Here is a 27,547-nt window from a genome sequence, read left to right on the forward strand (position 1 = left end):
GTTGGCTTCGAGGAAGGCGGCGAGCTGGTTGTTGACAGCTTTCTCGATGACTTTGGCCGGGAAAGGAAGGAGCGAGATGGGGCGGTAATTTTTGAGTTCGGTGGGGTCCGCTGTGGGTTTTTTCAGAAGGGCGGTGAGTTCAGCGTGTTTCCAGCTTTCCGGGAAGGTGGCGGAGTTGAAGGAGCAGTTGATGACGTCTCGGAGGTGCGGTGCTATGACGGAGTCTGCTTTGTTGAAGATGTGGTGAGGGCATGGGTCTGTGGGGGATCCTGAGTGGATGGAGTTCATCAGGCGGATGGTGTCCTCAGTGGAGATTGGGTTCCAGTCATTAAGGGTGTTCAAGGGGGGAGAATGTTCACCATATGGTTGGGTGGGTTGGTCTCCGGGTTGGTTGACGAAGCTGTTGTGGATGTCTGCAATTTTGTTGTGGAAGAATAAAGCCAGGGAGTCGCAGAGGGCTTGAGAGGGGGTGATGTCGTTGGAGTTGGCCGAGGGATTGGTAAATTCCTTGACGATGTTGAAAAGTTCCTTGCTGTAAATTTCTGGCGTGCTGATGTGGTCTGGGGCGTTGGGGTGCCGTGTTCCTTTGCTGCATGTGATGTGTTTGTCCCATTTGCGGTGGGGGCCTTGTTGTGTTGGCCCCCGCTCTGGTTGTTTTCACCCCCTTTTCTTCTTCTAGGTGCCTCTGTTAGATTGCTGGTGGCGGTCCGTGGTGGCAGGCGAGCCTTCTGGAGAGTGCCATTTTCCTGAGTCAGTACCTCCTGGGGGTGCCGAGGTTTGTACTGGGGCCTCTTGCTTGGGGAGCTTGCGTTCAGCTCTGTGCTACGTCCCCTCTTCTTTTTTGGGGTCTCCTGCTGCTTCCTCCGGGTTTTGCGCTGCTTGCCTCCTGTGTGGGCTCGGTGGCGGGTGCTTCTGTGTGCCTGTGGTTGCTCGGCCGCACTGGTGGTCTTTGGGGCTCTCTGTCCCCGCTCCCCTCCTGCCGCGCTTGGGTGTCTGGATGGTGCTGGGCGGTGGGGCGCTGTGGTTCCTGTTCACCTCTTTCTTGGTTTGCGTGGTTGGGGTTTCTGTTCCTGGCCTGCAGCCTTGCCACCTGCCCGCCCCGGCTCTAGCTGTACTCGGGGATGGGCGTACCGAGGGTTTTCTCCCTTTGGTTCACTCCTTCGGGGGGTGCCCCTGCTCTTGACCGCACATGCTTGTGTGTTTTCTTTTGGGCTCTGTTGAGAGGTATTCCTCTCCGGTGAGTTGCTTGCTGATTCCCTGTGCTGTCGGCTTTCGCTCTTTCTGTTTGTAGCCTGCCTCGGGTTGGCATGGGTTCCTGCCGCCTCTGTGGTGGCTGGTTCCTTTTTTTCGCTGGCTCTGCCTTTGCTTGCTCCTGGGGTTCCCTGTGTTGTTGGGGTATTTCTTCCTGCTTGCTTGCACCTTGCCCTCTGCTGCTCTTGTGTCAGGGTCGCTTATCTCTTCTTCGGTGACGGCCTGTTGGGGGTGCGTTCTGTTCCCCCTCTACTTCGGGCTCCCTGCCCCGCCTGGTGGGGGGTTGGTGTTCCTGCTCCTTGGGCCGCTGCGGGGGGGGGGGGAATCCTATTGGCTCCCCAGATTCCGGTTGGCCTGCCGTGGGGTTCTCCATCGGTGGCCTTCCCTCCGCTGTGGGCTGGCTGTTGTGGCCTCTGCTCCGCTTGGGTGTCATGGTTCTTCGCCTCCGCTTTCTGGCTTCTGTGTGGTTGGTCGGCGTTTGGGGCTCCTGGTTCCTGGTCCTGATCCTTCTGTCCCTTGGGCTGTGCCTGGTTCTTCTCGTGGATGCTTGGCGGTGTCATGCCTGGGGCTCTCTGGGGTGCTCTGTCCCCTCTGCCTGCACATGGGTGGCTTGTGCTGCCTTGGGTGTTGCTGTGCTGTTCTGTTCCACCCTGCCTGCGCCTGTTCTCGTCTGTTCTCTGCTGTTGTGCTGGGTCGGGCCTGGTTGGTGCCTGGTTGTGAGCCCGCCTAGGTCTTCCTGGTGCTGTGGGCTTCCCTATGCTCCGGCCTGGGGCTTCGGGGTTTGTCCCGGGGCCTTCTGTGTGCTTGGGTTGCTTCTGGGGTCTGGCTGCTTCTGCGCTGGCTCTCCCTGTGCTTGCCTTTGGCTTGCTTCTGGTGTTTCCTGGCCACCCCTCCTTGTTGTGCTGTGGTGCCCGCCAGGTTTGTTTCTGGCTGGGGCCTCCTGGAGGTGTCTGGTGGGGATTTTTTTCTGGCTGGTGTGCTTGGGTGCCTGCTCTTCTTTCCTTCTTAATGTAGAGTGCAGTGACATAGGGTGGAGTGGTTCAGGGTAGACTGGAGTGGCGCAGGGTAGAGTGCACAGGAGTACAGTGGCATAGAGTAGTGTAGAGTAGAGGAGTGTAGAGGGCATGAGTGTAGAGTGCAGTGACGTAGAGTCGAGTGACATACAGTGTAGTTGCATAGAGTAGAGTGGTGCAGAGGAGTAGCGTGCCGTAGATTGCAGTGGTGTACAGTAGAGTGGTGTAGAGTGCAGAGGCGTGTAGTGCTGCAGTGGAGAACAGATTAGAGTGGCGTGGCTTAATGCCGAGTCTAGTGGTTTAGAGTTCATTGGCGTACAGTGCAGTGGGGTGGCAGAGAAATGTGTGGTACAGAGTAGAGTACAGTTGCTTAGAGTAGCAATTTTCTTGCAAATTCCATGAAAATATCTCTGTGAGTACTGAGCCTTGACCCTCTTAAAAACACAGTAAAAGTGACAATAACACTTATTGGGTGCTCCTGGCCTTGTGGTGTGCATATGGAGAATGCTTACTATCTTGCTCTGATCTTTGCTTCATTTCACTTTTTGGAAATCACAGCATTTTATCAATGATTTTCAACACCCCGCATAACTCCTGCTCCCCCACCCCTAATCAAGACGCAAGCACTTGGCGTGGGTGTGTTTGTTTACACTGCACAATGCAGTACTTCAGGCATAAACCAAGCATTTCTCCAATAAACAAAGATGCTGGAAGGGCAGGCAGCTGTGTCTCGAGTAAAGAGTGGCAGCCAGCTGTTTTCACTAATCTAATCTGAAGCCCACATTAACTGTCACCTTATCTCACATACGTGGTCCCGCTTATCGCCTCCAGGCCCGCGGGTTATCTGCGTGCCTGTTGTTCGAGCCCCAGGGCAGCACAGCCCCAGAACCCCACCGCGGACACGTGACTCCGAGGCCTGGACCTACGTCAGGCGAGATGCTGAGCCCTAATGGACAACAGACACAACAGCCCCGGTCGGCGATCACCAAATGTGTTGCAGATAAAGACAGCCATAGCCGTCCAAAGCAAACGGCGCGCTAATCTTAAAACAGCACCGATTGATCCGCGCTTCCAGGCTTGAGAGGCGCGCGCAACAGGAACAAAGACGCTATTATTCGCCGAAAACCGAATCAACCCGCTCCACGGTGGATCCAGATGTTGGCGTGTTGTTGCTTTTCTCACGTGTTCCTTTCTTGCCCCCGGAGACTCTGTGCCTGACATACACGGACGCACACAGGGCCCCCCTCTCTCTCGCAGCCCCGTCAGTGCCACTCGCTGAGCAGTGAAGTGTTTGGAGCACAAGTGCCAGGCCCAATAAACAGCGCCGCCCTGCGCATTTCTCCAGGGGACCCGGCCTTTGTTTAGTCTGAGGAAACTGTAACCCATTGGCAACCACACCCTTTTACATTTTTATTTCTAACAATAAAGAGGTTTGTTTAAAAAAAGCAGAGGTGGCATTACATCGCTGTTAACTCTAAAGTTTCTTAGCTACTAAACACGAGCTGCAATTTTTGAGAGTAGTGACGTGTAAAGCAGCATTGCCTATGATAACCTGCCTTGGTACATGTGCAATTTGTTGGCTTTATTTGCTCGTTTCTGGTGATTGTGTGCAAACTAACCATTTAATTATCTCTATTATCGTGCCCCTTTAAGCTAATTTGTGTCATGAATAGGTGAGGTCCTGTTTTATCTTCAAAAGAAGTTGGAAATATTGTCCTAACTTTACTTCTTTAGATTTCTATCGAGCTTAAAATATCCATAGTTCGTGCCGAGCAATTTACAGTCAGCAGCCGTGGTTTAAGTCAAGCACACTGTCGTTCCCTACATTTCTATTTTGCAATGCCACAAGACCCCGGCTGCAATGGCCCAGCTGCTAAATACTGCAACGTAAACTATTTACATTCTATACCGGAACACACTCAAAAACCGTCCATCCAAAGTTGTCAGTTTATTCACAAATTCTCAATGCATGAACGTTTTTATTAATTAATAAGAATGAATACGTGGGTCTTCATTCAGTTTAGCTTCTTCTTAATCTGTTTATTCCATTAAGAATTAAAAGCCAACAGACACATGTAGTTCCCCATTTCCAATGAACTTCTTCAGGGCTAATCAGACAGTTCAATGCTCAATGTTGTGGACTTCCAAACGTGCTTTTTATACACATGGTATGATATATTCATGTGTTCATAATTCATACATACAAATTCAACAGTACAGTCCCCTGGTTCAAGCAAATAAATGCATGTATATCTCTATCAAACCCCCAACCTTTTTCGCTGTTATCACAGATTTAGGTAGCCCAATACCGGTCGGTAACGGCCGAAATTACCGAATTTCGTCCGTTACCGACCGGTATTAGGCTATTGAGATGTAGGTGGCTACATTTCAGATTCAGTAATTTACCGAATCGGTAATTTAAGGAATCAGAAATTTAGGGAGCACTCAAATGAGTGCATTGCATGGTTAAGGATTCGGTATTTACCACCAAATAAAAGTTGGCGGTAATATCAAAAACCTTTGAAAAAGCAAATTTGTGCCTTTTTCAAAAGTGCCATGTGGCAGACATACAGTCCCTTAGGGCATGTATGTGTGCCACATATGCACCCATGCACTATTCAGGGGTGCAACAGGGTGTCAATGTGACACCCTGCCACCCTTAAATGTGTTCCCCCATTACCGAATCGATAAATACCGATTTGGTAATTTCCATTCATTCCTATGGGCCTCCAGGAATTACCGATTCGGTATTTACCGAATCGGTAATTATCGAATATTACTGATTCGGTAAACTTTACCGAATAGTTCCCTACATACCATTTACCGATTTTAAAATACTGAATCGGTAAAATTCGGTATTTTAGAATCGGTAAATGGAACTTACCTATATCTGGCCCAAAGTCATTTTTAACTCACAATTATGAGTGCAAATAGTTAGATGTACAACTACAAGGAAATCGCAAAAGGTGACCTTGCAGTTGTAAATCCTTTTACCTCAACATAATACTAGCCCACGATTATCATGTTATTTGAGGAGTAAATACCACACAACGGGTGGGAAGGGGGCATGTCACCGAAACAAAAAAATGATTGAAACTACTCCCAAGTTAAAGTGAGAATCCGCAGGCGTAAAATCAGTCATTTCTTTCTGCATCAGGCCATACACTGACAATAATGTGATGAGGTATGAGTCTTTATTTCTTTCTTATTTTTTAATATAACGTTCACTTCTTTCATGATAAGCGTTTTGCAGCATTCAGTGTTTTTTCCACAAAGCGTGCCAATGAAAGCACCCAATTTGAAAACTAACCAATGGAATACAAAGTAGGTAAGAAAAGGCAAAGAGATAATATCTTTCTTACCTCAAGTCTGGCCCTGTCAATATCTTTAGGTAGCTTGACGCGAACTCTGTTTGTCACAATAAGCATGTCATAGGGGTAGATCTGTGGCAAACACAGGGAAGAATAAAGGCAGAGCTAATGAGTGGAATCACTGCACGCTACACTCTTTGCTTACAACTCACTTTAACAAAAATAAAACAGGATATCAACTTGACTTGAGGTGTAAATATGTATAATTATGTTTTTTTTTTTTTAAAGGAAATTCCAAGATGAAACTGCATCTCAAGGCTTTATTGACCAACAGCTTTGATAAGCTACAGAAATTAATAAAACGCCTATAAAACCACTGTTATTCGGTGTTTAATATATTATTGCATATTTTAAAAGTGATAATCTAAGAAATTACATACTAAAAAGAATCAGACCATTTTCTGGTTTCTTTTTTGTTTTGCATTTCTCAATCGGTGGCAGACACTGTATGTCTGTAGTGTTTCTTTCCCTGATATTTAAGCGACTCACTGAAGCGGGGTGTTGCGCTTTACCTAGCTGTGGTCTCTTTCTTGCTGTGCTTGACAATCCTCAGTGCTAGGTGATGGGATGTGAAGAGGTCATACTGCTGCTGCTTCTCACTATTAGACAGCCCAAGATCATTGGGATTTATCAATGTCTAATGCCTTGTTTTCCTTGTATTTCTGCAGGTTCAGACGCGCTTCACTGTCCATGCTCCTAGTCTTACAGCCTTTGTCGCAACAGGAACCTGGTCGGGACAGGCAGAGTTGTGACTCCCTTTCGTACAGGGACAGTAACAGCTCAGGCCAAGCTGGATTCCCATGCCAACCCATCCCAAACAACAGGATTAAGCCATCTTCCTATTTATTTAGTAAAGAGCACTGCAGTTTGTTCCTCATCGTTCCCTTTCTCCTCATTAGAAGTGGCACTGAATTATTATGTGGCAAAATTGCATTAACACACCAGGCAGTATACCCCAGAGCGATTTACAGCCCTATTCTGAGTTAATGAGGCTGAAATGGGAACCAATTTGCAGATCCGGTTTGCAGTACACAATTTCTACCTATTAAAAAACTCTTTTTCCATAGTAGATTCCTCCAGGTAGCACCTATAGGAATAGGTGGAGGGAAAAAACGAAAAGTGTAGACATTTTCCAAATCTTCTAGTTCGAATTAGGCGCAAACACCAGTTGCCCTCCAATTTTGGATTTCCCAGCCCACTTGAGGCCCTTGATTTTTGAGAATACACGCTTGGTGGGGGTCAACGTCTTGCATAATAGTTTTATGTCTTCTTTTTGCTCTGGTAGGGATTGTTTAGGAAATGTGCGATGCCAAGTATTTGATTCGGAAGGATCTTCACAGCACTTCAAATGGAATTTCTTATGCAGGGCCCTTATTGCTACATAGACGTAGCATTGGATCTGGCCAGGAGATGCACAGCCTTGGCATGGAAATCGGCAGCGGCCCCGAAAATGGCGACCTGGGTCAGGGATGGGCTAGAGCAGAAGAGCGGTCCCTGATTAGGGAAGACGCTCGTGGTATATGTCAACGCCCGATTGTGGGCCTATGGATTGAAATCCTAAAAACATGGGAACATCCTAGGGAACATATGGAGAGCGAAGGGGGAGACCAAGGTATCCAGACTGGAGAGACAGGAGTAGGGTGCCCAGAGGATACAGCCGACGTACCCGATACAGATGGACGGGGACCAAATGACTAAAATGTCTAGAGACGATACATGCCCTCCCTGGAGGTCAGAATGTTGGCCATTTAGAAGCGTATTTGCCTTCCTCCCCAGATCAGTATACTTCCCCCCCTCGCCGGGCACTAATCCTGAGATGGCACAGTGGTAGCACCCCCTGGGTAGTCCCCCTCACCCCCATACTGGTGACCGCTTAATGAATCCATATGCTACTCCTGCTTGGACTTCCTGATACTGCTACATATGCATCAGCACCAGAACCCTGAGAGAGTTGGAGTTTGTTTTAGTTTTCTTCTTGTTCATACATCTTCTTTGGACTGGCCACGGCAAACCCTCTCCTCACAGTTACTGAACAATAACATAAGTGACTCGACAGTCTGCATGGACGATTGACCTACACAAGACCTGTTCGACAGGCACAGTTGGTCAGGCAGTGTGAGGCAGCCACTAGAATCTCTAAAAGGCTCAACCCCCTATGGGTCCTAGAATGAGCAGCCCAGTGTGGACTGCATAAATGCTACTTGTCAAAAGGTTGATGCGATATCAGGTTTGATCCATGGAACGCAAGGGGAGAGTTGAATATTTTAGCTGCTTAAGTCATAGAATATTGTTTTATCTATTTCAGACCACTACAACGCTCAATTCTTACTAATATGTCCAGTGCATTGATTTGTTTCTGTATTATTAATTTTCCCAATATAAACACCAATAAACATATAAATACAGGGCCGTTGCTTAACAGACACTATTTAATATCCTGCTTGAGGATTTCTAAGACAGAGCCTTGTTGAGGAGGCAAAGTTAAGTTGCAGGTGTTATTCTGAGTAGGTGATATGGTAGAGCTGTTTCATCCCTGTTTACATTTATTGCATTGCTGGGTAGGTGATATTTCAGAGCTGTAATGCATGCATACTGCTGAACATGGAGAATGAGTATTATTTTTCTGGATTTCTAACTCAGAACACTGCTGAACAGACAACATGGGGGATTTATTTCAGGATCTCTACTCTACTTAGTCTCAGAGTAGGTAAGAAGGCAGATTGTTGCCATGGATACACAATGTGTAAGCTGGACTTTGAAGCAAAAGACTTGCCTTGCTGAGCAGACTGTATGCCAGACTGTTTTCAGTATCATAAGCATCATGCCTTCCTGAGCAAAGATTACAGCAGAAAACCTTTCCTTAGAATAAAATATATAGCAGATTTGTTTTTGCAGATTTATAAAGCCAGGGAATTGTTGATACATGTTTTTACCATTTACATTTTAACGGTTGTATATTTAGAGTTTAGATCCTTGTCTTCGAGTAGAAACAGACTTTTTAAAAAAAAAATTCTCTTCGGGTTTAACAGAAAATGCAGCCCTGTCACATGAATTGAAGCAAGCATTAACTGCTTACATCTCCAAGACACATTACGATGGGAAGGGGAGCTATTTATTTTTTTCTCTTCCAAAGTCATTAAAATGACTCCCATAGCCACTAAAATGAACATTAAGATGACACTGCTTCTCAGGTGGCTGATTAAAATGTGTAAGGCCCATGTAAAGATCACTATGGACAAGTGTGTATTTTATTTTATGGTTGTTTATGGAACAGATCTAGTTCAGCACATTATAGGTGTTAGGAGCTTGGATGCCCAATCCCAAGCAAGTACGATTTTTAGAATTTGTGGTCATGTACAGAAGTCCGCCAGGCATGTTTGACTTTATTGCTAGGCAAGTTGGATAGGGAGCTCTTTGGCTTGCCAAGTAATGTGCTAATTGGTTGCAATTTCGTTCACTATAAAGTTAATGTTTTTAATTAAGATGCAAGAGATTACAATAATATGCTACGAAATTGCCCAGATGACAAGTTTTTATATATTTTATGGCTCACATTTTTTTAAAGGTTTTCCAAATAGAGACCTCATCTGCTACAACCGAGAGGCTAGCAGGAAAAAAGAGTGTTTTTCATGACCAAGAAACGAAAGAGACCAAGCAAAAAACAAATTCCATGTGTCTCAACCAAGTTCCATCCTCTAAGCCTTGGGTAATCACGAGTCTTGTCATATCCCTCCAGCCCCCTCTCTGGCTATGCTTGATATAAGCCTGGCCTCTAGGCGTGCACTATACTCCCCAGACTTTCCCTCATATATATATGCTTTTCACCTACACGTGTGTAAAGTGATAAAAATAACCATACCGTAAGAATATCACCAGGTACTCCATAGAGAGCATGTTTCTGGGTGTATGGTTATGTAGGATTATCGTTTACAGAGAACTTGCCTACACAGTGCAAATTAATAAAAATCAAAAAGCTCAGTGGGGAGCCATGGGGAACTTGGCGGTTGTATGTGAATAATGTTAGGTTTAGTTGATGTGAAGGAGCTCAGAATAGGGAAGCAGGAGTGATAGTTCTTTTGGTAAATTTAAGAGTGTGGGAGTACATCTTTTGGGCAGGTGGAATTCATTCCATAGTAAAAATGGATGGATGAAAACAGAATGTGGGTCCTTTTTGATTACCTGCTTTGTTAGTCTTTCCTTCCAGCAAAGTGGGAGAATCCAGGTAACACTACCTTCCCACCAAATAGCATGGTGATAATAGCCTTATAGGCAATGCACAGTGATTTGAACTGGGCCCTTGTTGAGAGGGCGGCTATCGTAGTCCTACCACAGTGTAAGAAATATAATTGAATTTACTATGTGTTTTACAAGCTACACTCCTTTTCCTGGAGCCAGCACAATGTCTATGCTGCCAATGAGAAGCATAGGGCAACATTTGTTCTAGGAGAAGAACAAGTTAAAAAAAAAATGTAAATTGATACTTGTATAGCGCACTACTCACCCGCAAGGGTCTCAAGGCGCTTGTACGAATACCGCTGTGGAACCCATCCTGGCTTTCCCTGTGAGGCGTCCACTCCTGGGCACCCCCAAGGTGGGGGACAGGCATCCTTAGCATTGTGGGGGCCGTTGTGGAGATTAAGCAAGCTATTGCCCAGAGTTGCAGAGTGGGACTCCATGATTGGAATAGGCACCAAGGCGAGAATTATCAGGTCCTTGGAAATTTGAGCCCAAGACCCGCCGAGGCGGGGAATTGAACCCTGGTCCCGGACCAGACCTCTGCATCAGGGTCTGCTTTAAGAGGAGTGGGGAGATTTGACTATTGCTCCTGAACTATCTCTTGCCATTGGCATCTGCCAATGGAAAGGTCGGGCTGGTCGGGTAGGTCAGGCTGCTAGGGTTCCCTTTAGTCCCTATCCTGTCATGGTAATGTAATTTACTCAACTCTGCACCTTTGTCTTGCATATTGGTTCAGTATCGAAGCACAGTTTTGCATATAGGTACCATATTTGACTAAACACCATCGTGAACTTGGCTTAGTACCTATTTTGGCTGTTTAAATTGTTATGCGGCGTTTTAGGACCCGAGTGAAATTTTCCAGATTCATGCCCTTATATAGGTACAATTCACATTGCCCTTATATAAGCATAGAAATCATACCCATATTTATACATAGCCCATGCAGTCCAAATACAGGCATGGCTACTTCCACCCGTACTAAAAAGTCACAACGGATTCTTGGAAAAGCATTCAGGTACATCCCCTTGCTTGAATATTGATTTGTCCAAGAACTCATGGAGTTTTCAGAGAACTGCCATTCCCTTGGGGTTCTTTGCTGACGTTATCATGCCCGACTTTACGTCAAACCAGGCACCTTCAAGGTATAAATATGCCTTCACTTGCCCTAGCAAACACACAGTGGCTTGGAGCAGTTCGACTATCTACTTGCCTGACGCAGCTCGCTACAGCAAGTGCCGAAAGAAACCAACCATCCAGCTGACGCACTGATTGAGAAGCTGCCCTTTCTGTAGCTGAGAATCCATCTCCAGTGTTTCCAAGCTCCCCTTGCGGGGTGTTGGGAAATCGAGTCTGAGACAGAGATACCAGACCTCGAGAACAACAACGACGCCAACTCCGCCACCCTGATCGACAACCTCGGCCTCAGACAACTCGTTTCCTTCGACCGCACCACTGAACTTCACTGGACGGACCACCGCTGCATCCATTTCACCTACAAGAAGCCCACCACGCACCACCACACCCAACAGCTGCACCGCCGCTGCTGGAACAAAGTAACTGAAGACCAGCTGGCCACCACCCTCGCCCAGAACCCACCCACCGACCCCACCAACCCAGACGCCACCGCCCGCAACCAAAGACAGTGGATCAACGACTGCGCCAACACACTTGCCCCGCTCAAGAAACCCTCCAACAGCCGCACCAGCAAGAAAGCCACCTGGTTCACCGAAGAACTCCAGACCTCCAAACGAGTATGCCGGAAATTGGAGAAGAAATGGCTCCACAATCGAACACCGGACAGCCATGCAGCCCACAAGGACGCCACCCGCAGACATCGCTATCTCATCAGATTAGCCGAGAGATCGTCCTTCAAAACCCGCCTGGACAACAACGCACACGACAACAAAGAGATCTTCAGCATCGTGAAGGAACTCTCCAACCCCAGCGACATCCCGCCCTCACAAGAACTGTGCGACTCGCTGGCCAATTTCTTCCACCGTAAGATCTATGACATCCTTGACAGCTTCAACACCACCATGACCACCCCGACAACATCAGACTCCACCCCCCTACGAACACCACCCGCATCAACCGCCTGACCTCCTGGACCAACATCAACAACGACAAAACACGCAAGATCATGAACTCCATCCACTCAGGATCACCGTCAGACCCATGCCCACACCACATATTCAACAAAGCAGACGCAGCCATCGCACCCCATCTACGGAAAGTAATCAACATCTCCTTCGAGACAGCTGCATTCCCGGAAAGCTGGAAGCATGCCGAAATCAACGCCCTTCTCAAGAAGCCCAAGGTGGACCCCAAAGACCTCAAGAATTTCCGGCCCATCTCCCTGCTCCCGTTCCCGGCGAAGGTTATCGAGAAAATCATCAACACGCACGCAACAACGAAAAAACCACTGCACCGAGACAGCCCTCATCGCCCCCAAAGACGACATCAGGATCCAACTAGACAATGGCGAAACATCGGCCCTCATCCTCCTGGACCTATCAGCCGCATTCAACACGGTCTGCCGACACGCACACTAAAGACACGCCTCCAAGAAGCTGTAATCCTCCTCTCCGGCAGAACCCAGAGCGTCTTCCTTCCCCACTTCCGCTCCAAAGCCACCAACATCATCTGCGGCATACCCCAGGGCTCATCCCTAAGCCCGTCGCTGTTCAATGTCTACATGGCCCCCCTCGCTCACGTCAGCCGCCAGCACGACCTCAACATCATTTCCTACGCTGACGACACCCAGCTCATCCTCTCCCTCACCAAGGACCCGCACACTGCCAGAAACAACCTCCACGAGGGAATGAAGGCCGTCGCCGAATGGATGAGAGGCAGCTGACTGAAGATGAACTCGGACAAGACGGAGGTCATCATCCTCGGACCCTCCCCCTCAGTCTGGGACGACTCCTGGTGGCCGACCACGCTGGGAACAGCACCAACACCCACTGACCACGCACGCAACCAGGAATCATCCTCGACTCCTCCCTCAACATGTCGTAGCAGGTCAACGCCGTCTCCTCCTCCTGCTACAACACCCTCCGCATGCTCTGCAGGATCTATAAGTGGATCCCCACCGAAACAAGAAGAATGTTGACACAGGCCCTCGTCAGCAGCAGGTTGGAATATGGCAATGCACTCTACGCAGGAATCTCGGCCAAAAACCTGCGACGACTGCAACACATCCAAAACGCCTCCGCCCGACTGATCCTCAACGTCACTCGCCGCAGCCCCATCACCTCCCACCTGAGAGACCTACACTGGCTCCCTGTCGACAAGAGGATCACCTTCAAGATACTCACCCAAGCACACAAAGCACTCCATAACACCGGACCAGCCTACCTCAACAGCAGACTCAGCTTCTACACCCCCACCCACCGGCTCCGCTCCGCCAGCCTCGCCCTCGCAGCTGACTCCCGCATCCAACGAACGACCTCCGGCGGCAGATCCTTCTCCTTCCTCGCCGCCAAAACTTGGAACACCCTCCTTACCCACCTACGACAGACCCAAGACCTGCTCACCTTCAGAAGACTCCTCTAGACCTGGCTCTTCGAGCAGTAGCGGCACTCCCCCCCTCCCAGCGCCTTGAGACCCTCACGGGTAAGTAGCGCACTTTATAAGTACAATGATTGATGATTGATTGATTGACCTCCTTCATTCTAACTAAGGTATGGAGCTGATTAGACCCTAAGAGAAATCTTGGATAGATTCTTTGTAAAGAAACTAAACCTATGCTACACCTCACTTACTTCTTCCCGCGTACTAGACTTAGGTTAGGTACATTGGGGTAGGTGTATTTTAGAAGCACCAGTTGAGTATTTTTAGCCATTGTTATTTATGTATGTATTCTTATGGCAGAGAAACCATACAATGCTTTTACAGTATTATTTTATACTACTCTTCTTGCTGAACGCATTATACTTTGCAGCCTGTATTACGATTGTACCAGTTCATTTCCTCTGCATGAGAAAGAAGACTGTTCAATAAACCTTTTATTGAAAACGCCTTTCTCTCTATTTCTCTGCAACTCTGTAGAAACGAAGCATGCATGATTGACTGAGTAAAGTATCTATCTATTGTTTCCACGACTCTGAAGATATGTTTATTCTTGGGGAAACAAAGTTGTCATGTTTATGTGGTTGTCAGAAACGAATCCCTTCTTGTTTATTCGAGAAAGTTTCTAGTGACCTCGAGCTAGCTGGCACTCACTATTAAGTTTAATATATTCGATAGAGATCTAGTCGACCTCAGTCCTACGTCAATTCTATAGGATATATTATTCCAATGCGAAAAGCCTATTGGGAATATAGGAACTACACTACAGAATTTGCACTCAAGCACTGCAACACCTATAGTAGTGTTTGCATGAGAACGATAAACGGAAGTGCTATAAATTCGTTGCTGCTAGGGTCCTCTATAGTGGCTGTTCCCTACCTCGTTTTGTTAAGGCAACATTTTTGCTTAACTTGGCACCTTCGTCTTGCACATCTGTCTATATTAAAGTGCAGTATCATACTTGGGTACTATATTTGACTAAAAACCATTGTTTACTTAGTATAGCACGCACTACTTCTGCTCAAATCTGCACTTAAGCACTTTTACACTCATAGTGGAGTTTTTAAAAGAACGTTTCCTAGGCAGTACTACAAATTTGTTGTCGCCTGATCAAGTCATTGCAAGACTTTTTATTTTCCGTATTGGGCACTTTTATTACAATTGAAAGGAAGGGCTAAAGGAAAATATAAATGCCCCAAAACATGAGGCTTAATGGCTGAAGTAGTCCTATGAAGCTTTTGTATGTTTACTTCTTATTGTTTGGTATTGCGTATTGTGCTATGTATATGGTTTCAATTGACTAATGAACAATAATGTCAGTATCTGCCTTTCATGGTATGTTCCATTGTGTTTTAGTGCCTGCCAGCCCTACCATTTGTTCATAACAGTTCCGGTAAGGGCATGTTATAGTTTTTAGGAATTTCACCTGTGGATTGATGAAAGTGATTTAGTCATTTTAGGCCTCTGATAGGCCAGGGCCACAAAAGGTTGGTTTTCACAGTCCCCATGATTAACAACAACTTACCTAGGCTTTCCTCTTTTCTAGCTATGGGATGAGAATGCCACGTTGTCTCGTTCCAGGTACATCTTGCTGTTGTGGTTTGCTACAAGGTCGTTCACTGTTCTAGGTACTTTTTAAATACCGATTAATGAACAGGACTTCTGAGGTTAGTTGTAAGATTGCAGCTATGTTAGATAAGATTTCTGTCTGCAGTTTGTGCAGACTGCTGTGGTCTGACTAACAAGAGTCCTTACACTTTTGATGTTCATGCCATCTTTTTGGTTTTTTTTAGATAGCATATTAAGAGATCTAATATCACTGGCTTTCTGGGCAATACTTCAAATTGTTCTCTGCATCGGCTTTTGGTCAAATAAGTAGAAGCAATTACATTTAAAGTGGACATATAATAGCTATAATTCAGCATCTTCTTCATTAAGCCTTCATTCGAAATTATACAGAGTTATCCCTCATTTGTGAAATTAATAAGATTGCCCATGGCACGAAATAAAAGGCGCACTTAACTTGACTAAGCAGATACGTATCTGTTGCCTTTTCTGAGCTGGAGTTTACTCCTTACCTTGTATTCTGAAAGAAAAGAAACAACGAAAAAAGAATCAGTCTTAGAGAACATCAATTCCTATAAAAGTCACAAATATGAAGTAACATTTTTATGTTATCAAAGGTTGATTCAACCAAAACATAATTTAACAGACTCTATGAATTCATAACTAAGTAGGAAATGCCCCCCACTGGTACTCTTCAAATATGTCTTGTTATTTGCGGTACTGACAGGTATAGAAAGGGGACAGTATCACAATTTCTGTAGTGGATACACCAACATAGGGATCTCTAACAGATAAAACAGAACAACTTGGAAGCATTGATCAGTGGTTTCCCTTTCATGTGCCCATTGTTGAAATGAGACCTTAGAAAGGCCCCTGAAATGTATGGTGAGTGGAAACGTGCCTCAACCCATCCACCTTGTCCCTCACTTCCTGCTTTCGTCAGGCTACACACAGCCCGAGCTAGCACACAAGTCACACAGACCCACAGGCTCAGATTGAGGCTACGGGGGCCTCCCTCTGATGAAACAGAAGTTACCTGCTCACTCCTCACTCTGAGTCCTTCTGCACAATCTCACACATACACACACCCTGCATTTATTTTGTTTCTCCCTTTCCCTTCCTGAACAATGTGGCTCACTTCATATGCTCTGCGCACAATGCTCAATTCATACTGCCTGTGTACTGGGCTGGAGAAAGCATGAGTATCTGGGGGATGCTGTTATATTCAAAGAAGGGTATCAGTCTATGAATGAAGAGCCTGGTCAGTGTGCCTGTGTCTCCTGTGGGCTGGCGCATGCATGCATTGGGCATACATCAATGCCACAGGATGCATATTGTCCCCAAGCAGGACTGTAATTGGTTTGTTCGTTTCCTGATCCATGTATGCATGGGGGATACATCAATGCCACCAGATGTATATTGTCACAGAGCATGACTGTGGTTGGTTTGTTGTGTTCCTGATCCATGCATAGATGGGCATACATCAATTCACCCCCTATAACTTTCTCTAACTTGCTTGAATTAGAAACCTTCAAATACAAGTGCAATATGTGTAATAAAAAAGCGAGACATCACCGCTGTCCGGACACTGGACAATAGCCATGACTTCCAGGGTGTAGCTCCAAGTTCCCCGTCCTGCTCAAAAGTAATCCGTCTTTCAAAGTGGTGCAGCTGAGAAACTGTATCTTTTATCAAGCGGCGCTTTAAGCACCAAAAGACTTTTACGCACTTTAATGGGTTATGGTATTGGAGGTCAACAATCCATATGCATGCATGTTATAGGCACTTCTAAAGTCTGCGTTCCCTTGTATGGGAGCCTCAGAATGTTCACGAGGCAAAAAAACATCCTACCAGGGTGGTGTATTTAGGGGTGGGGCCCACATCTATTTGCACCCCAGCAAGGATGTCCTTTCCCACTCCTAGAATCAAGTGCTGCCTGCCCTTGCGCCACCATCAAGACTAAGGTTTGATACATTTGAAAAAAAGTCAAGTGCCTCTTATTTCCCCCAAAATGTGAGTCAAACTTCCAAACCATAGAATACACACCAACAGATGTACTATAACATATGACTATCATTGGGACATAGAACAAACATAATTATTGCTGTCATATAATACTTGGCTATTACATCATGGCAGAAAATAAATCATCGTTTTACTGCAGCAGGTTCTGCATAAACGTTTCCACAAGTGCACGCATACTTTCTTTGTCTTGTTTCTTTCATCTGTTAAAATTAAGGTTGTGCTGTTCCTGAATGATCTAGAATTTAGCAATATACAAAGGAGAGTAGGCTACAGAGTCAAAGAGATGGCAATCAATTTCTTTGGAATGTAATGCCCTCACACACCCAGTTGGGTGTCATGCTTCATCACCGGGCGGCTCCTCGTCTGGCCGGCGCTGCAATGCCTGTCAGGCTCCCGATGAGGGGCACTTTTACTTCTCCTTGTCTATCTTCCTCTCCCTATATTGGTCCTCTCCCATCTCATCTTTATGACTTGTAACTCTCTTGTCACTCAACACCCTGTCCTGTTTTACTCCCATGCCCTGTCCTTGTTTTTAACTTAACCTCTCTCCACGCCCTGTCTCATTTCTGCTCTCCTGGCCTCTTTTCTTGTCTCACTTCTATGTGAACTCTCTCTGATCATCTTTCTTCTGTCTCCATTCTGTATCGCCAGTTCCTTCCTGCATGTAGACAACAGAATGTGGGAGCACACCGCTGACCTCTCAGGCAAGGTTCACCCCTGGTATTCTGGTAAATGTAGTCTCTTGTAGCTCGCTCAGATATCTTCGAGTATTTCGCCAAGGTTGGAGCAGATAGTGCTGATCTCTAGACACGTGTTTCTGGTTTATTAACCGTCATCAGTAGAGATTACAGTCTTTATTTGGGGGTTTGCTGAGTAGGCTGCCAAACATTATATCAGGTCTAGTACCTCTCACTGGCGCGCAGGTGCTTCATCCACGAGCTCGTCAGCTCAATGACTCACGGGAGTACTTTAAATAGACAACAGAATGTGGGAGCACACCGCTGACCTCTCAGGCAAGGTTCACCCCTGGTATTCTGGTAAATGTAGTCTCTTGTAGCTCGCTCAGATATCTTCGAGTATTTCGCCAAGGTTGGAGCAGATAGTGCTGATCTCTAGACACGTGTTTCTGGTTTATTAACCGTCATCAGTAGAGATTACAGTCTTTATTTGGGGGTTTGCTGAGTAGGCTGCCAAACATTATATCAGGTCTAGTACCTCTCACTGGCGCGCAGGTGCTTCATCCACGAGCTCGTCAGCTCAATGACTCACGGGAGTACTTTAAATAGACAACAGAATGTGGGAGCACACCTTCCTGCATGTGTCTGTGTTACCTGTGTTCCTCTCACTCTTCTCTGTTTCTTACCTGTCACATTGTTACTTATCTCTCCATTTATAAGAATCTCAACAGTCTCTTTCTGGTATCATTTTTCTTCTCCAATTGGCTGTCTTTCCACTATAACGCCCTTGTCTGTGGCTTCTTCTTTTGTCAAGTTAAGTCACAAATTCTACTACATCACACATGAACAACGTTCAGCACTCAACAATATCAGAAGTAATCATTCTATTGGAATACAACCCAAGATCAAGGGCATGGGAACAGCGATCCAAATACCCCTGCCTACAAAAAGTACGAACATTTAAAGCACAATTCTCTGAATTAAATACAGAGTTTAAGAGATAACAACTAAAGCTAAAACAACAGATGAATATAAGAGCCATCATGAATTTATATTTCTGAATCAAAAATCACCTTTCAAACCTGTACTATACATTTTACCTAAAATAAAAAAAATCAATGTACTACTTCTCCAGTCAGACTGATTGTTTCTGGCTGCGGATCAGTGTTGGAACCCTTAGGGGAGTATGTTCACTTTTGTTGTATAAAATACTTTGTATCTGAAACAAAAAAATATATACGTGACTGTGGTGACAAGAGATGTTGGGAAAATGTATGTTCTTTAAAAAGTGGAAGCAACTGTTGGCAAGGAAGTCTCTGTACAGGTTTCATATACATTCTCCTAATAGGTTGGAAACCCATCTGAATGAGTCAATATTAGTTTAATTTGGGAAGCTGAACAATATTTATTACAAAGTGACATTCTAAAATCAAGAAAAGAGAAAGTATTTGGCTACAAAGTAAACTGTATGGGGGTACTTTAGATCTACTGGATTTCAGCACCGGTGTCTCCATTAGGGCAGAAAAGTGTTGCCCACCCTGCTGCCAGCAAACCAAACATGAAAAATAAAATGGTAATAAAATCATTGTATTTTTTTAGTGCAGCTGGTCAGCCCGAGCCATGGGTTGGAGCGGGGCCATCACTGCTGACTGGCAGCAGTGGAGGAGGAGCGGTGCACACCTAAAGTTTAAAGTGCCCATGCCACTTTGGACGGCTGCCTTGTGACGGCCAACCTTAGAAGCGCATTTTAAAACTCTCCAACCTGAGCTTTCTTAGACAGCTGCGTATCAGCAGGCACAAATCTCCAGTGCCTGCAGGAGCGCTGAGCCAGCGCCCTCCAGCCAATCCGGGCACATGTCTCATGCAGGTTAACAGCCAGAGAGCAGTGTCTGGATTCATTAGGGGAGTTGCTCAGAGACCCCCTGCTGCCTTTTTGCCACAGACTCCAGTACTGGATGGAGAGGAGTAGGTAAGTACATATTTAAAAATGTAATATATATTGTTTTATTTATTTTTACAACTCAAACTGCTTTTAGCTGCAACTCTAGAGCTCTTAGACGTGGCCCGTTATAAACACTGTACTTGAAGGAACATGATTGAGAGCTTTGGGGATGTGCCAAAGGATATTCCTGGAGTCGTAGGGGCGTAACACAGGCCCCCCCAGCCTCCGTGGTGTGGGGGCCCAACCTCCAGGGGGCCCCCTCAGCACCGCACTTCGGCCGGAGAGCTCCAGATTGAGTCCGGAGGGGGCCCCTCCACGAACCATGCAGGGGGGCCCCTCAAGTTGCGTTACGCCGGTGTGGAGTCGATATATCCACTGCTCCATTTGTACCTTTCAAACACCAACGATTGAAAAGAGTTAGCTATAGTCTTTCAAAATGAGCAAGTAGCCGAGGTCTCAGAGCAAGAAACTGATCTTTGTGTCAGAGTGCCCAGGAGTGGACGTTGCTATCTGGTAAATTTTGTTCTTGGTTGCCTGAGGAAAGGGCGACTCCTCCCAGCTGCCGAAGTGCCACTTTGAATAAAATAGTTCATATGAAAGGTGTCAGCAGTCTCCTGTAGAGGGTTCCATGGCAAAAGGGGTTGTAGGGTAAAAAAACCTTGGAAATCTCGTTGACTGAAGATGAAGATTAATGCAGAAGTAAATTGGAAAGCATCAATATCGCTCATATATCAAGGTAATAAAAAGAGCCAAGCAAAGACACCCAGCAGGAGATCCAAAGAAAGATTCCAAATGTAAGGAGCTAAAATCAGGGACAAGAACAGTAGCAAGACGGCGATGTATGCAACACGAAATGAGGGAATTAAAGTGTTGGAAGACAATCCATCCTTACATATAATACAAACAGGAACTGACATCACAGTCAAAGATTTGTCTTAGAATGGAAATCTCAAGCAGTGTTTCCCGAACAGATTACTATTGAGGAAATGGTAGTTCATAAAGCTTGTCCATGCCCCTTTTCTGAAATTCAAGTCTCAAGACATGAAGAAGAAGTCCAAGCTTGGCACCCTTTTTCCAAGTGCAGAACATCTGAGTCCTGTCAATGCTCTTCCTATCTGACACTCCACACTGACCATGGAACACCCCTATGGGTGACTGAGACCACAGAAACCCCAGAGGGGTCCAGGCCTTGGAGCCACATACTACCAGCAATATCTGAGAACACTCTACCAGACCCCAAGGTATGTGCACTAACTTTTTCTTGACACTTTCAAGTTCTGAAAAACTCTTGGCATAGATGTAACAAAGAGAAGGATTTACAAATAAAATTTAAAATGTTTTCTACCTGTTCCATGCAAATATGATGTACAATATGAGCTGGTTTGAAGCCTCTAATTTTTAAACCAGGAAACATTTTTAAATGTAGGTATTAAATATATTAATTTTAATTAATTGTTCAATAAAATGCTTCTCATGCTGCTTGGAGCAACAAAAAGATCATACAGGGGTCGCCGTGTGAGCTCCAAAGCAGTTGATCCTCTATGAGCTCCATGAAAGTGATGGGTTTGTCTTGATAGTGCTACTCCATGGGTAAATTGCCCCTTACCTATCTACCAGTGCAAGTAACACCACTGGGATTTGCAGGACTACAGACAGAGTCCTGGTTTGCCTGAGAATTGAGGTAGCAGAGCTGCCTGTTAGGGTTAACATCAAGGGGCTACATACACACAATGTTATCGGCAGAGTGTTATTCCTTGAGTGAACCAGGTATGGTTCCCGCTGCAACATCAAGCTTAGGTAAGGCATTTCACACACTCAACCCATGGTAACATGCAGCGAACACATTACACAAACAGAAACAGTTATCAGCAAATGTGGCATACTAGGGCTTTAAGGCTGGGAGTCCACAGACTAATTGTGCAGACTCTTAAACTCTCTGTGAGATTAAAGAACAGTCCACCCTGAACTGCCAGGCCAGGTCATCCCTCATCCGGAAGACAAGAAATCTAGGATCGGTTTCTCCCTAGTTAGGGCTCGTCAGCCAGGAATAGTTTAGTTCTGGTGACACAGTGTGCACAGGACCCAGGTCTGAGTATACGCATTCCACTTTGGGCGACAAACGAAAGTATGCAAAAAAGTGATGAATTGAGGGCTTGACTTAATCTTATGCACTGGTAATTACTCGGGCTGCAACCCAGCCCATCGTCATTTTGCACACTGTGCCACTTCAGTATGGACACTGCCATATGCAAACCAGTCTTGACCCTTCTCCAAAGGGAACAGTCCACCCCAAACTACCAGGCCAGGTCCTCCCTGAACTGGAATACCAACAATCTAGGACTGGTGACTCCCTAGTTAGGGCTCATTAGCATGGAATACCTTAGTTCCAGTGACACAATGTGCAGAGGACCCACGTCTGAGCATTCTCGTACTACTTAGTGTGACAAACGAAAGTATGCAAAAAACAGGCCGCTATGAAACGTTTTTGACGCTGTTTGCGTGGTCCCATAATGAAATTGCGCAAGTCAGCACCATCTTTAAGTGAAGACAAATGTTGCTTAATTTGTGCCCGTGTGGATGTTTGTAGCTTGAATTAATCTCAACCTCTGGCAATTACTGTATCCCAGACCATCGTTATTTTGCACAGCATGCCACCTCAGTTTGGACCAAGTCAAATCCAAATCAGTCGTGATCACTGCTTCAATAGGAACAGTCCAGCTGAAACTGCCAAGCCAGGTCTTCCCTAAATCGGAACACAAGAAACCTAGGATTATTTTCACCAGTCCATCATTATTTTTCACACCCTGCCATTATTCTCAATCCAACCAGGGTTGATTGAGAATAATTCAGAGGGCTATGAGACTCTATTCAATTTGCACAAAGTACAACTCCAACACAACTCAAGAAAGTGTCCCTGTACTTGAAATTTATCAATCTTAAGACTATGTTCAACTCTGTCGATAAGAACCTTCTATTGACTACACTGAAGAAACAACGAACCCCAGACCAGTTGCTCATGATCCTAACACAGCTGCATCGACTCGCATCCACATAGATCGGATATGGAAATGACAGGGAAGTCACCAGCAACGTTGTAACCAATGTTGGAGTCTGCTGTGGATGCATCCTAACCCCCCGTTATTGGAATTATACATAAACAATGTAAGTTAATAATTGTTGCCATTAGCTTGGACTTGCTAAATTTGGGAAAAGTAATGATTCTACCGTATGCCGATGATGATTACATTACATTACATTACATGCTCTACTCTGAACACTGACAGAATTGACAATGCATCATATATTAAAAGGGTTTGAAATATACTGCCATAGAAAGAAGCTCATTATTAACATAAGAAAATAATAAGGTTCTGATTATGAGTTAAAAGATCACCCTGAAATGTATGCTCTCCCAAAAAGAGCCCCATGATGAGATTTGACAGTAAATTCTCATGGGCTCAACAAAAAGGATTAACCTTCCTCATACACTCAATCAAAACCCAGGATCCCTGCTCCGCTGCCAAAGCAACATTGGGGAAGACTTGGTTAAAGCAGTCCTAAATGTATATAGGGTGAACGCGTGTGTGGATGCTCCATGTGAAGCAGAACTAAGGGTGACCCCAATCATGCCCGTGATACACAAGATAGAAAACTGTTTCCTGAAGAAAAAAAAATGTTTCTCGGTTCTGGCACCCACTAATGTCCTTAAGACTAGAACTTGGTCTTTCCCCCATGTAATATGTGACCAGTTGTAACCAATCCTGCAGTGGGCTAAGATACACATGTAAGCCCATACACCGAGGAGAACCTAAATTCTCGGCATGATGTAATTAGCAGAGAAATATTAAGAACAGCCTTTGGAGTAGAGATTTTTTTTAAAATGATCAGCTGAGGTGAACTGTGGCAAACTACTAGCAATTCTGAGCAACCAATAGAGTACAGTTGAAACAGCAAAGTATTAATGTAGCAGCTTCAATACGACCTTGGGCGCATTGCCTCAGCCTGCCACTGTGCATGCATAGCAATACAAAGACAAAGGGATAAAAGAAATTAAAGTGGAAAAAAAGATAAAACCCCACAAAGATTAGCTTGTAGATTATTACTAGGCACGTTTCTTCAGTTCTTGGTACACTTCACACTCTCAACTCGGCAAACAGGGTAGACCAACACAATGAAGCCAGCTCAAAAAAGCCAGGGCGGGGGGGGGTATCACTCTGAGCCATCCAATGACTGCCCTGTATCCCTACTGGACCCGACGGGCCCAGGAGCCTGTTGACATGCCCCTCAAGTACTAGCATGATCTAGGGTGTGGGCCACCTCCCCATCAGTTCTAAGAAAAGCCTCCAACAACTCTACTCATAACCCGGCTACATGCTGTCTCCAGAATCCTCTCCTTTCTTCACTGCGCAGAGCTGTAGCCTCCGCTCCGGCCCACTGCTCCAAGGATGAGCACCAACGAGTATCGGGGGGCCCATCGCATGACTTCCAGTGCTTGGTGATGTCCCATTTCGCCAGTACCATTGCCAAATCCAGAAACCTATTGCCCACTTTGCACTGCTTACAGCGGGGGTTGACTCCCAGAAGACAGATGGCCATGCCTTTCACACCTCCCCTACCCAATGTACGCTCCACATCAGCTATGACATCTTGTCAAAACAGTTGGAGCACAGGTCACTCAGACACCATATGCAAGAACCCACCTTCTCGCAAAGGCACAACGGGGGCACTGCATGTGGTCAGACGGTTGCATGACATTGCTCCTGTGTGGGGTCAAATAGGTGGTATGAAGGTAATTAAATTGCGTGAATTTGAACCGAGTATTTCTCGAAACCTTATGCACTTGTTCCATCCCTATTTTTGGTTCCCTATCCATGGGCCCTTGCCTAGGGCAGCCTCCCATTACTCATATTCGGAAGGCCATCCATGACCCTGGCCAAAGCGGACTGATACAGCCTTGAGATCAGCCGATGCCCCTGGGCCACAGGCCAGGATAACCTGCAGCAACTCATGCTTTGTAGTTTCCGTCTTGCCCCCAGCCGCACAGCATTTCCTTTTTCCTCTCTATTGTGGCAGGTTGTAAGTCATGGAAAAATAACAAACTCTGTTGTCCACTTTTTTTTTTTTTTTTTTTTTTTTAAACCTTTATTTATGAAATGCACAATACACAGCGTCTGCCTACAACCCCGCAGGGCCGGCCGCTATGACATACAAAAGAAGGATAAAAAGGAAGCCATTCTGACAGAACGCTGTTAAAGCCAACTATAAGCATAGAGTATACTGTGGAGTAGCGAGCGATAGTGTGAGGATAGAGAAAGGTTTAATTTTATGATTTTGTCGAGTACGAATTATAACACTACAAGGAGGGTAGAGGCTACTAAATGACCAGGATAGCTATAGTCAATCGAAGAACACTGAACCCCGACCCCAAAGAGGAGAAGAAACATGGAAGAAGAAGAAAAAGAGGAAAAGAAAAAGAGAAAGAGGGCCATAGAAACAAAGAGAGAACATAAAACACAACCCATCCCCCCACCCTGCATACCAGCGGAAGGCCACGGCCCACCCCCCCCCCAATAGGCATGCCTGTCGCCCCAAGAGAACCCCCAAGTGGGAAAGAGAATAGAGAGAGTGAGAAAGAACATCCCACTACCCAACTCCCGGAAGAGGAGGGAGGAGCCAAGTTCAACATATCTCCGGTTCCCCCCCGGCCCTATAAGCATCCCCTCCCCGAGAGTATCAGATGCAAACCAGTAGTGGCAAGCGAAACTGCAGGTGGGGAAATCAAATCAAATTCTAGGAGTAAATCAAACCAAAGGCAGTATCATGCTCAGACAGTGGTAGTCCCAGCTCAACCATCTCATACACCAATAACAAGGAAGAGCGATTTAGCCCTGGCCTAACCCCGGGTACGTCCCCGAATGGAGTTCCTGGAGATAGCTCGCCCCCCTGAAAACCCCAGAAACAACATGGCAGCGTATACTAGAAAGTCAATGGAGGGCCTAACATTAGTCTTCCCGGACATACCCGCTGTGCAGTCTCTCCCCACTCCGTAAGATAGTAAAACACTAGCAGTCTTAATTACGATAGAGACGGGGTGGGTCCTTGCGGTGCGCACAATCCAAAGCGTAGCAGGATAAGTTCCAATCCGAGTCCCATTAGCTCGTCAGTCCCGATATACAAAACAGAGGCCTTCAGCCCTGGCTAGAGCGCGCGATGGTAGAAAACAATACACAATGTGTGCACACAACATTTACAGGAGCAGTTTCAATCCCTGTGCAGCCCACCCGGATAAGCATTGTGTCATTAATCACCCCAAACACGACATAGTAGCGGGCACCCATCGAGGCTAGACATTAATATTCACCCTTTAGGCCCCGGACCCAGACAGAACCCCCCTCCCATCATCAAAGAGCACAGCTATACAGGATAGACACAGGTTCAATTGGGAAAGAGGCCGCAATTGCAAATCAGTCACCATATCCAAACGATAGACAGTCCAGGTCACCGCTAGCCGATCAAACTAGCCGAGATGAAGGGCCACATCAACCCTGGCCCGATCGACGAAACTTCTCCAGGCATGGCCATTCCAGCGGATACCCGTCCAACAGAACAATGGAGCAAAATGGCCGCTCTCGACGGGAAAGGTGAAAAAGAGAGGAAGATGTGCGTCCCCGGTTTCCATGCAGGAGCAATGATGGTGGAGGCCGAGCCTCGAAGTGCGGAGTGGAGAGAGACATTGTAGCAACATCCACGTCGATGGGCAAGCCGACAGCACTGTTGTCAGTAATCACCGGCGACAAAGTAGGTGCCTGCTGCAACATAGTGTCCAGCCCAAAAACAATGGTAGGCAGCAGAGAGCCAGAGCGCCACCGGTGTCTCGGCGCTAGAATCGCCTCGTCCATTTTGCGGCACAAATCCTTAGTAACTTGCCGACATGTAGTTCTGAGATCCGTGATGGCTACCAGGATATCAGTATAGGTGGGGGCCCGCTGTAATCCCACACAAGACGGCTGTTGGGTCCGTATCCCCAGTTCACAGGGGTGAGTTAGGGCGGGCGAGACAGTATGTCCAGGCGACAGAGAAGCAGCCCTCTCTCCTTCCTCAGAGACCGCCATCTTTGCTTCGGCAATCCGGTGACAATGGGAGAGAGAGGCGATCAAAAATCGGGAATCATCAGGCAGGGGCGCCGGCAGGGGAGCGGCTTGCAGGGCAAAAGAACAATCTGTAAACGACCCCCCGCCGCTGGTTCAGAGGCTGCTCCCGACGCAGGCGGTCCCGGTCGCCTGAGCCGAGTTAGCCCTCCGGGTACACCGCACTACAGTACGAGGGGGGGTAGGGGTCTCGTCCCGCCCGTGCCCACCGCACCGGGTCCGGGGAGCCAAGGGTGCAGAAATGACCTCACCGTCTCTCCCCGCCGGCGGTAACCCTGCTGCAAGCAGCGGCGCTTCCAGTATCCGTCTGCCCGGTTCATCGGCATCCCTCGGCGGCCACCAGAGCTGGGTCTCGGGGATGTGCTGGCAAATGGCTTACACGACAGTATCTCCGTCCACACGGCTGATAGAAGCCTCGGAGGAACGCGGTTGTGACCAGCGCGTGCATGCGGTCGTGGCGCCGGATCAATAATTCAGGATCAGTGGCAGGATATCGGTGCGGGAGTAGGAGGCTCGCGGAGCCGGGAGCCTACACGTCCGTCCTGTCGGCCATCTTGGCTCCTCCCCCCTGTTGTCCACTTTTAATTCCTTACAGAAAATTAACTTCTGAAGAATTTGTTTCTCAGACTAGGGAATGACACCACCACCCTCACTGCACTACCTACCCCTCAGGTCCTGTTCTTTCCTCCGGTTAGAAGTTGATACGCTCTCTTTACCAAGACCGCTTGAACTGCCAGTTGTACAGACA

At 46.5% G+C, this 27,547-nt stretch overlaps 1 protein-coding gene across 2 annotated transcripts in view; it reads right to left on the bottom strand.

Moving 5' to 3' along the window:
- The window catches only part of ABLIM2 (actin binding LIM protein family member 2), a 954,368-nt gene that overhangs the window by 67,201 nt on the left and 859,620 nt on the right, over window positions 1-27,547 (bottom strand). For both annotated transcript variants that reach the window (XM_086964134.1, XM_086964133.1), the window contains one exon: window positions 5,627-5,707. In XM_086964134.1, the coding sequence (XP_086820260.1) occupies window positions 5,627-5,707 (81 nt within the window). The remainder of the gene's footprint in view (window positions 1-5,626; window positions 5,708-27,547) is intronic.

The sequence above is a fragment of the Lissotriton vulgaris genome, chromosome 3_2, assembly GCF_964263255.1.
Source record: "Lissotriton vulgaris chromosome 3_2, aLisVul1.2, whole genome shotgun sequence".
NCBI classification, from domain to species: domain Eukaryota; kingdom Metazoa; phylum Chordata; class Amphibia; order Caudata; family Salamandridae; genus Lissotriton; species Lissotriton vulgaris.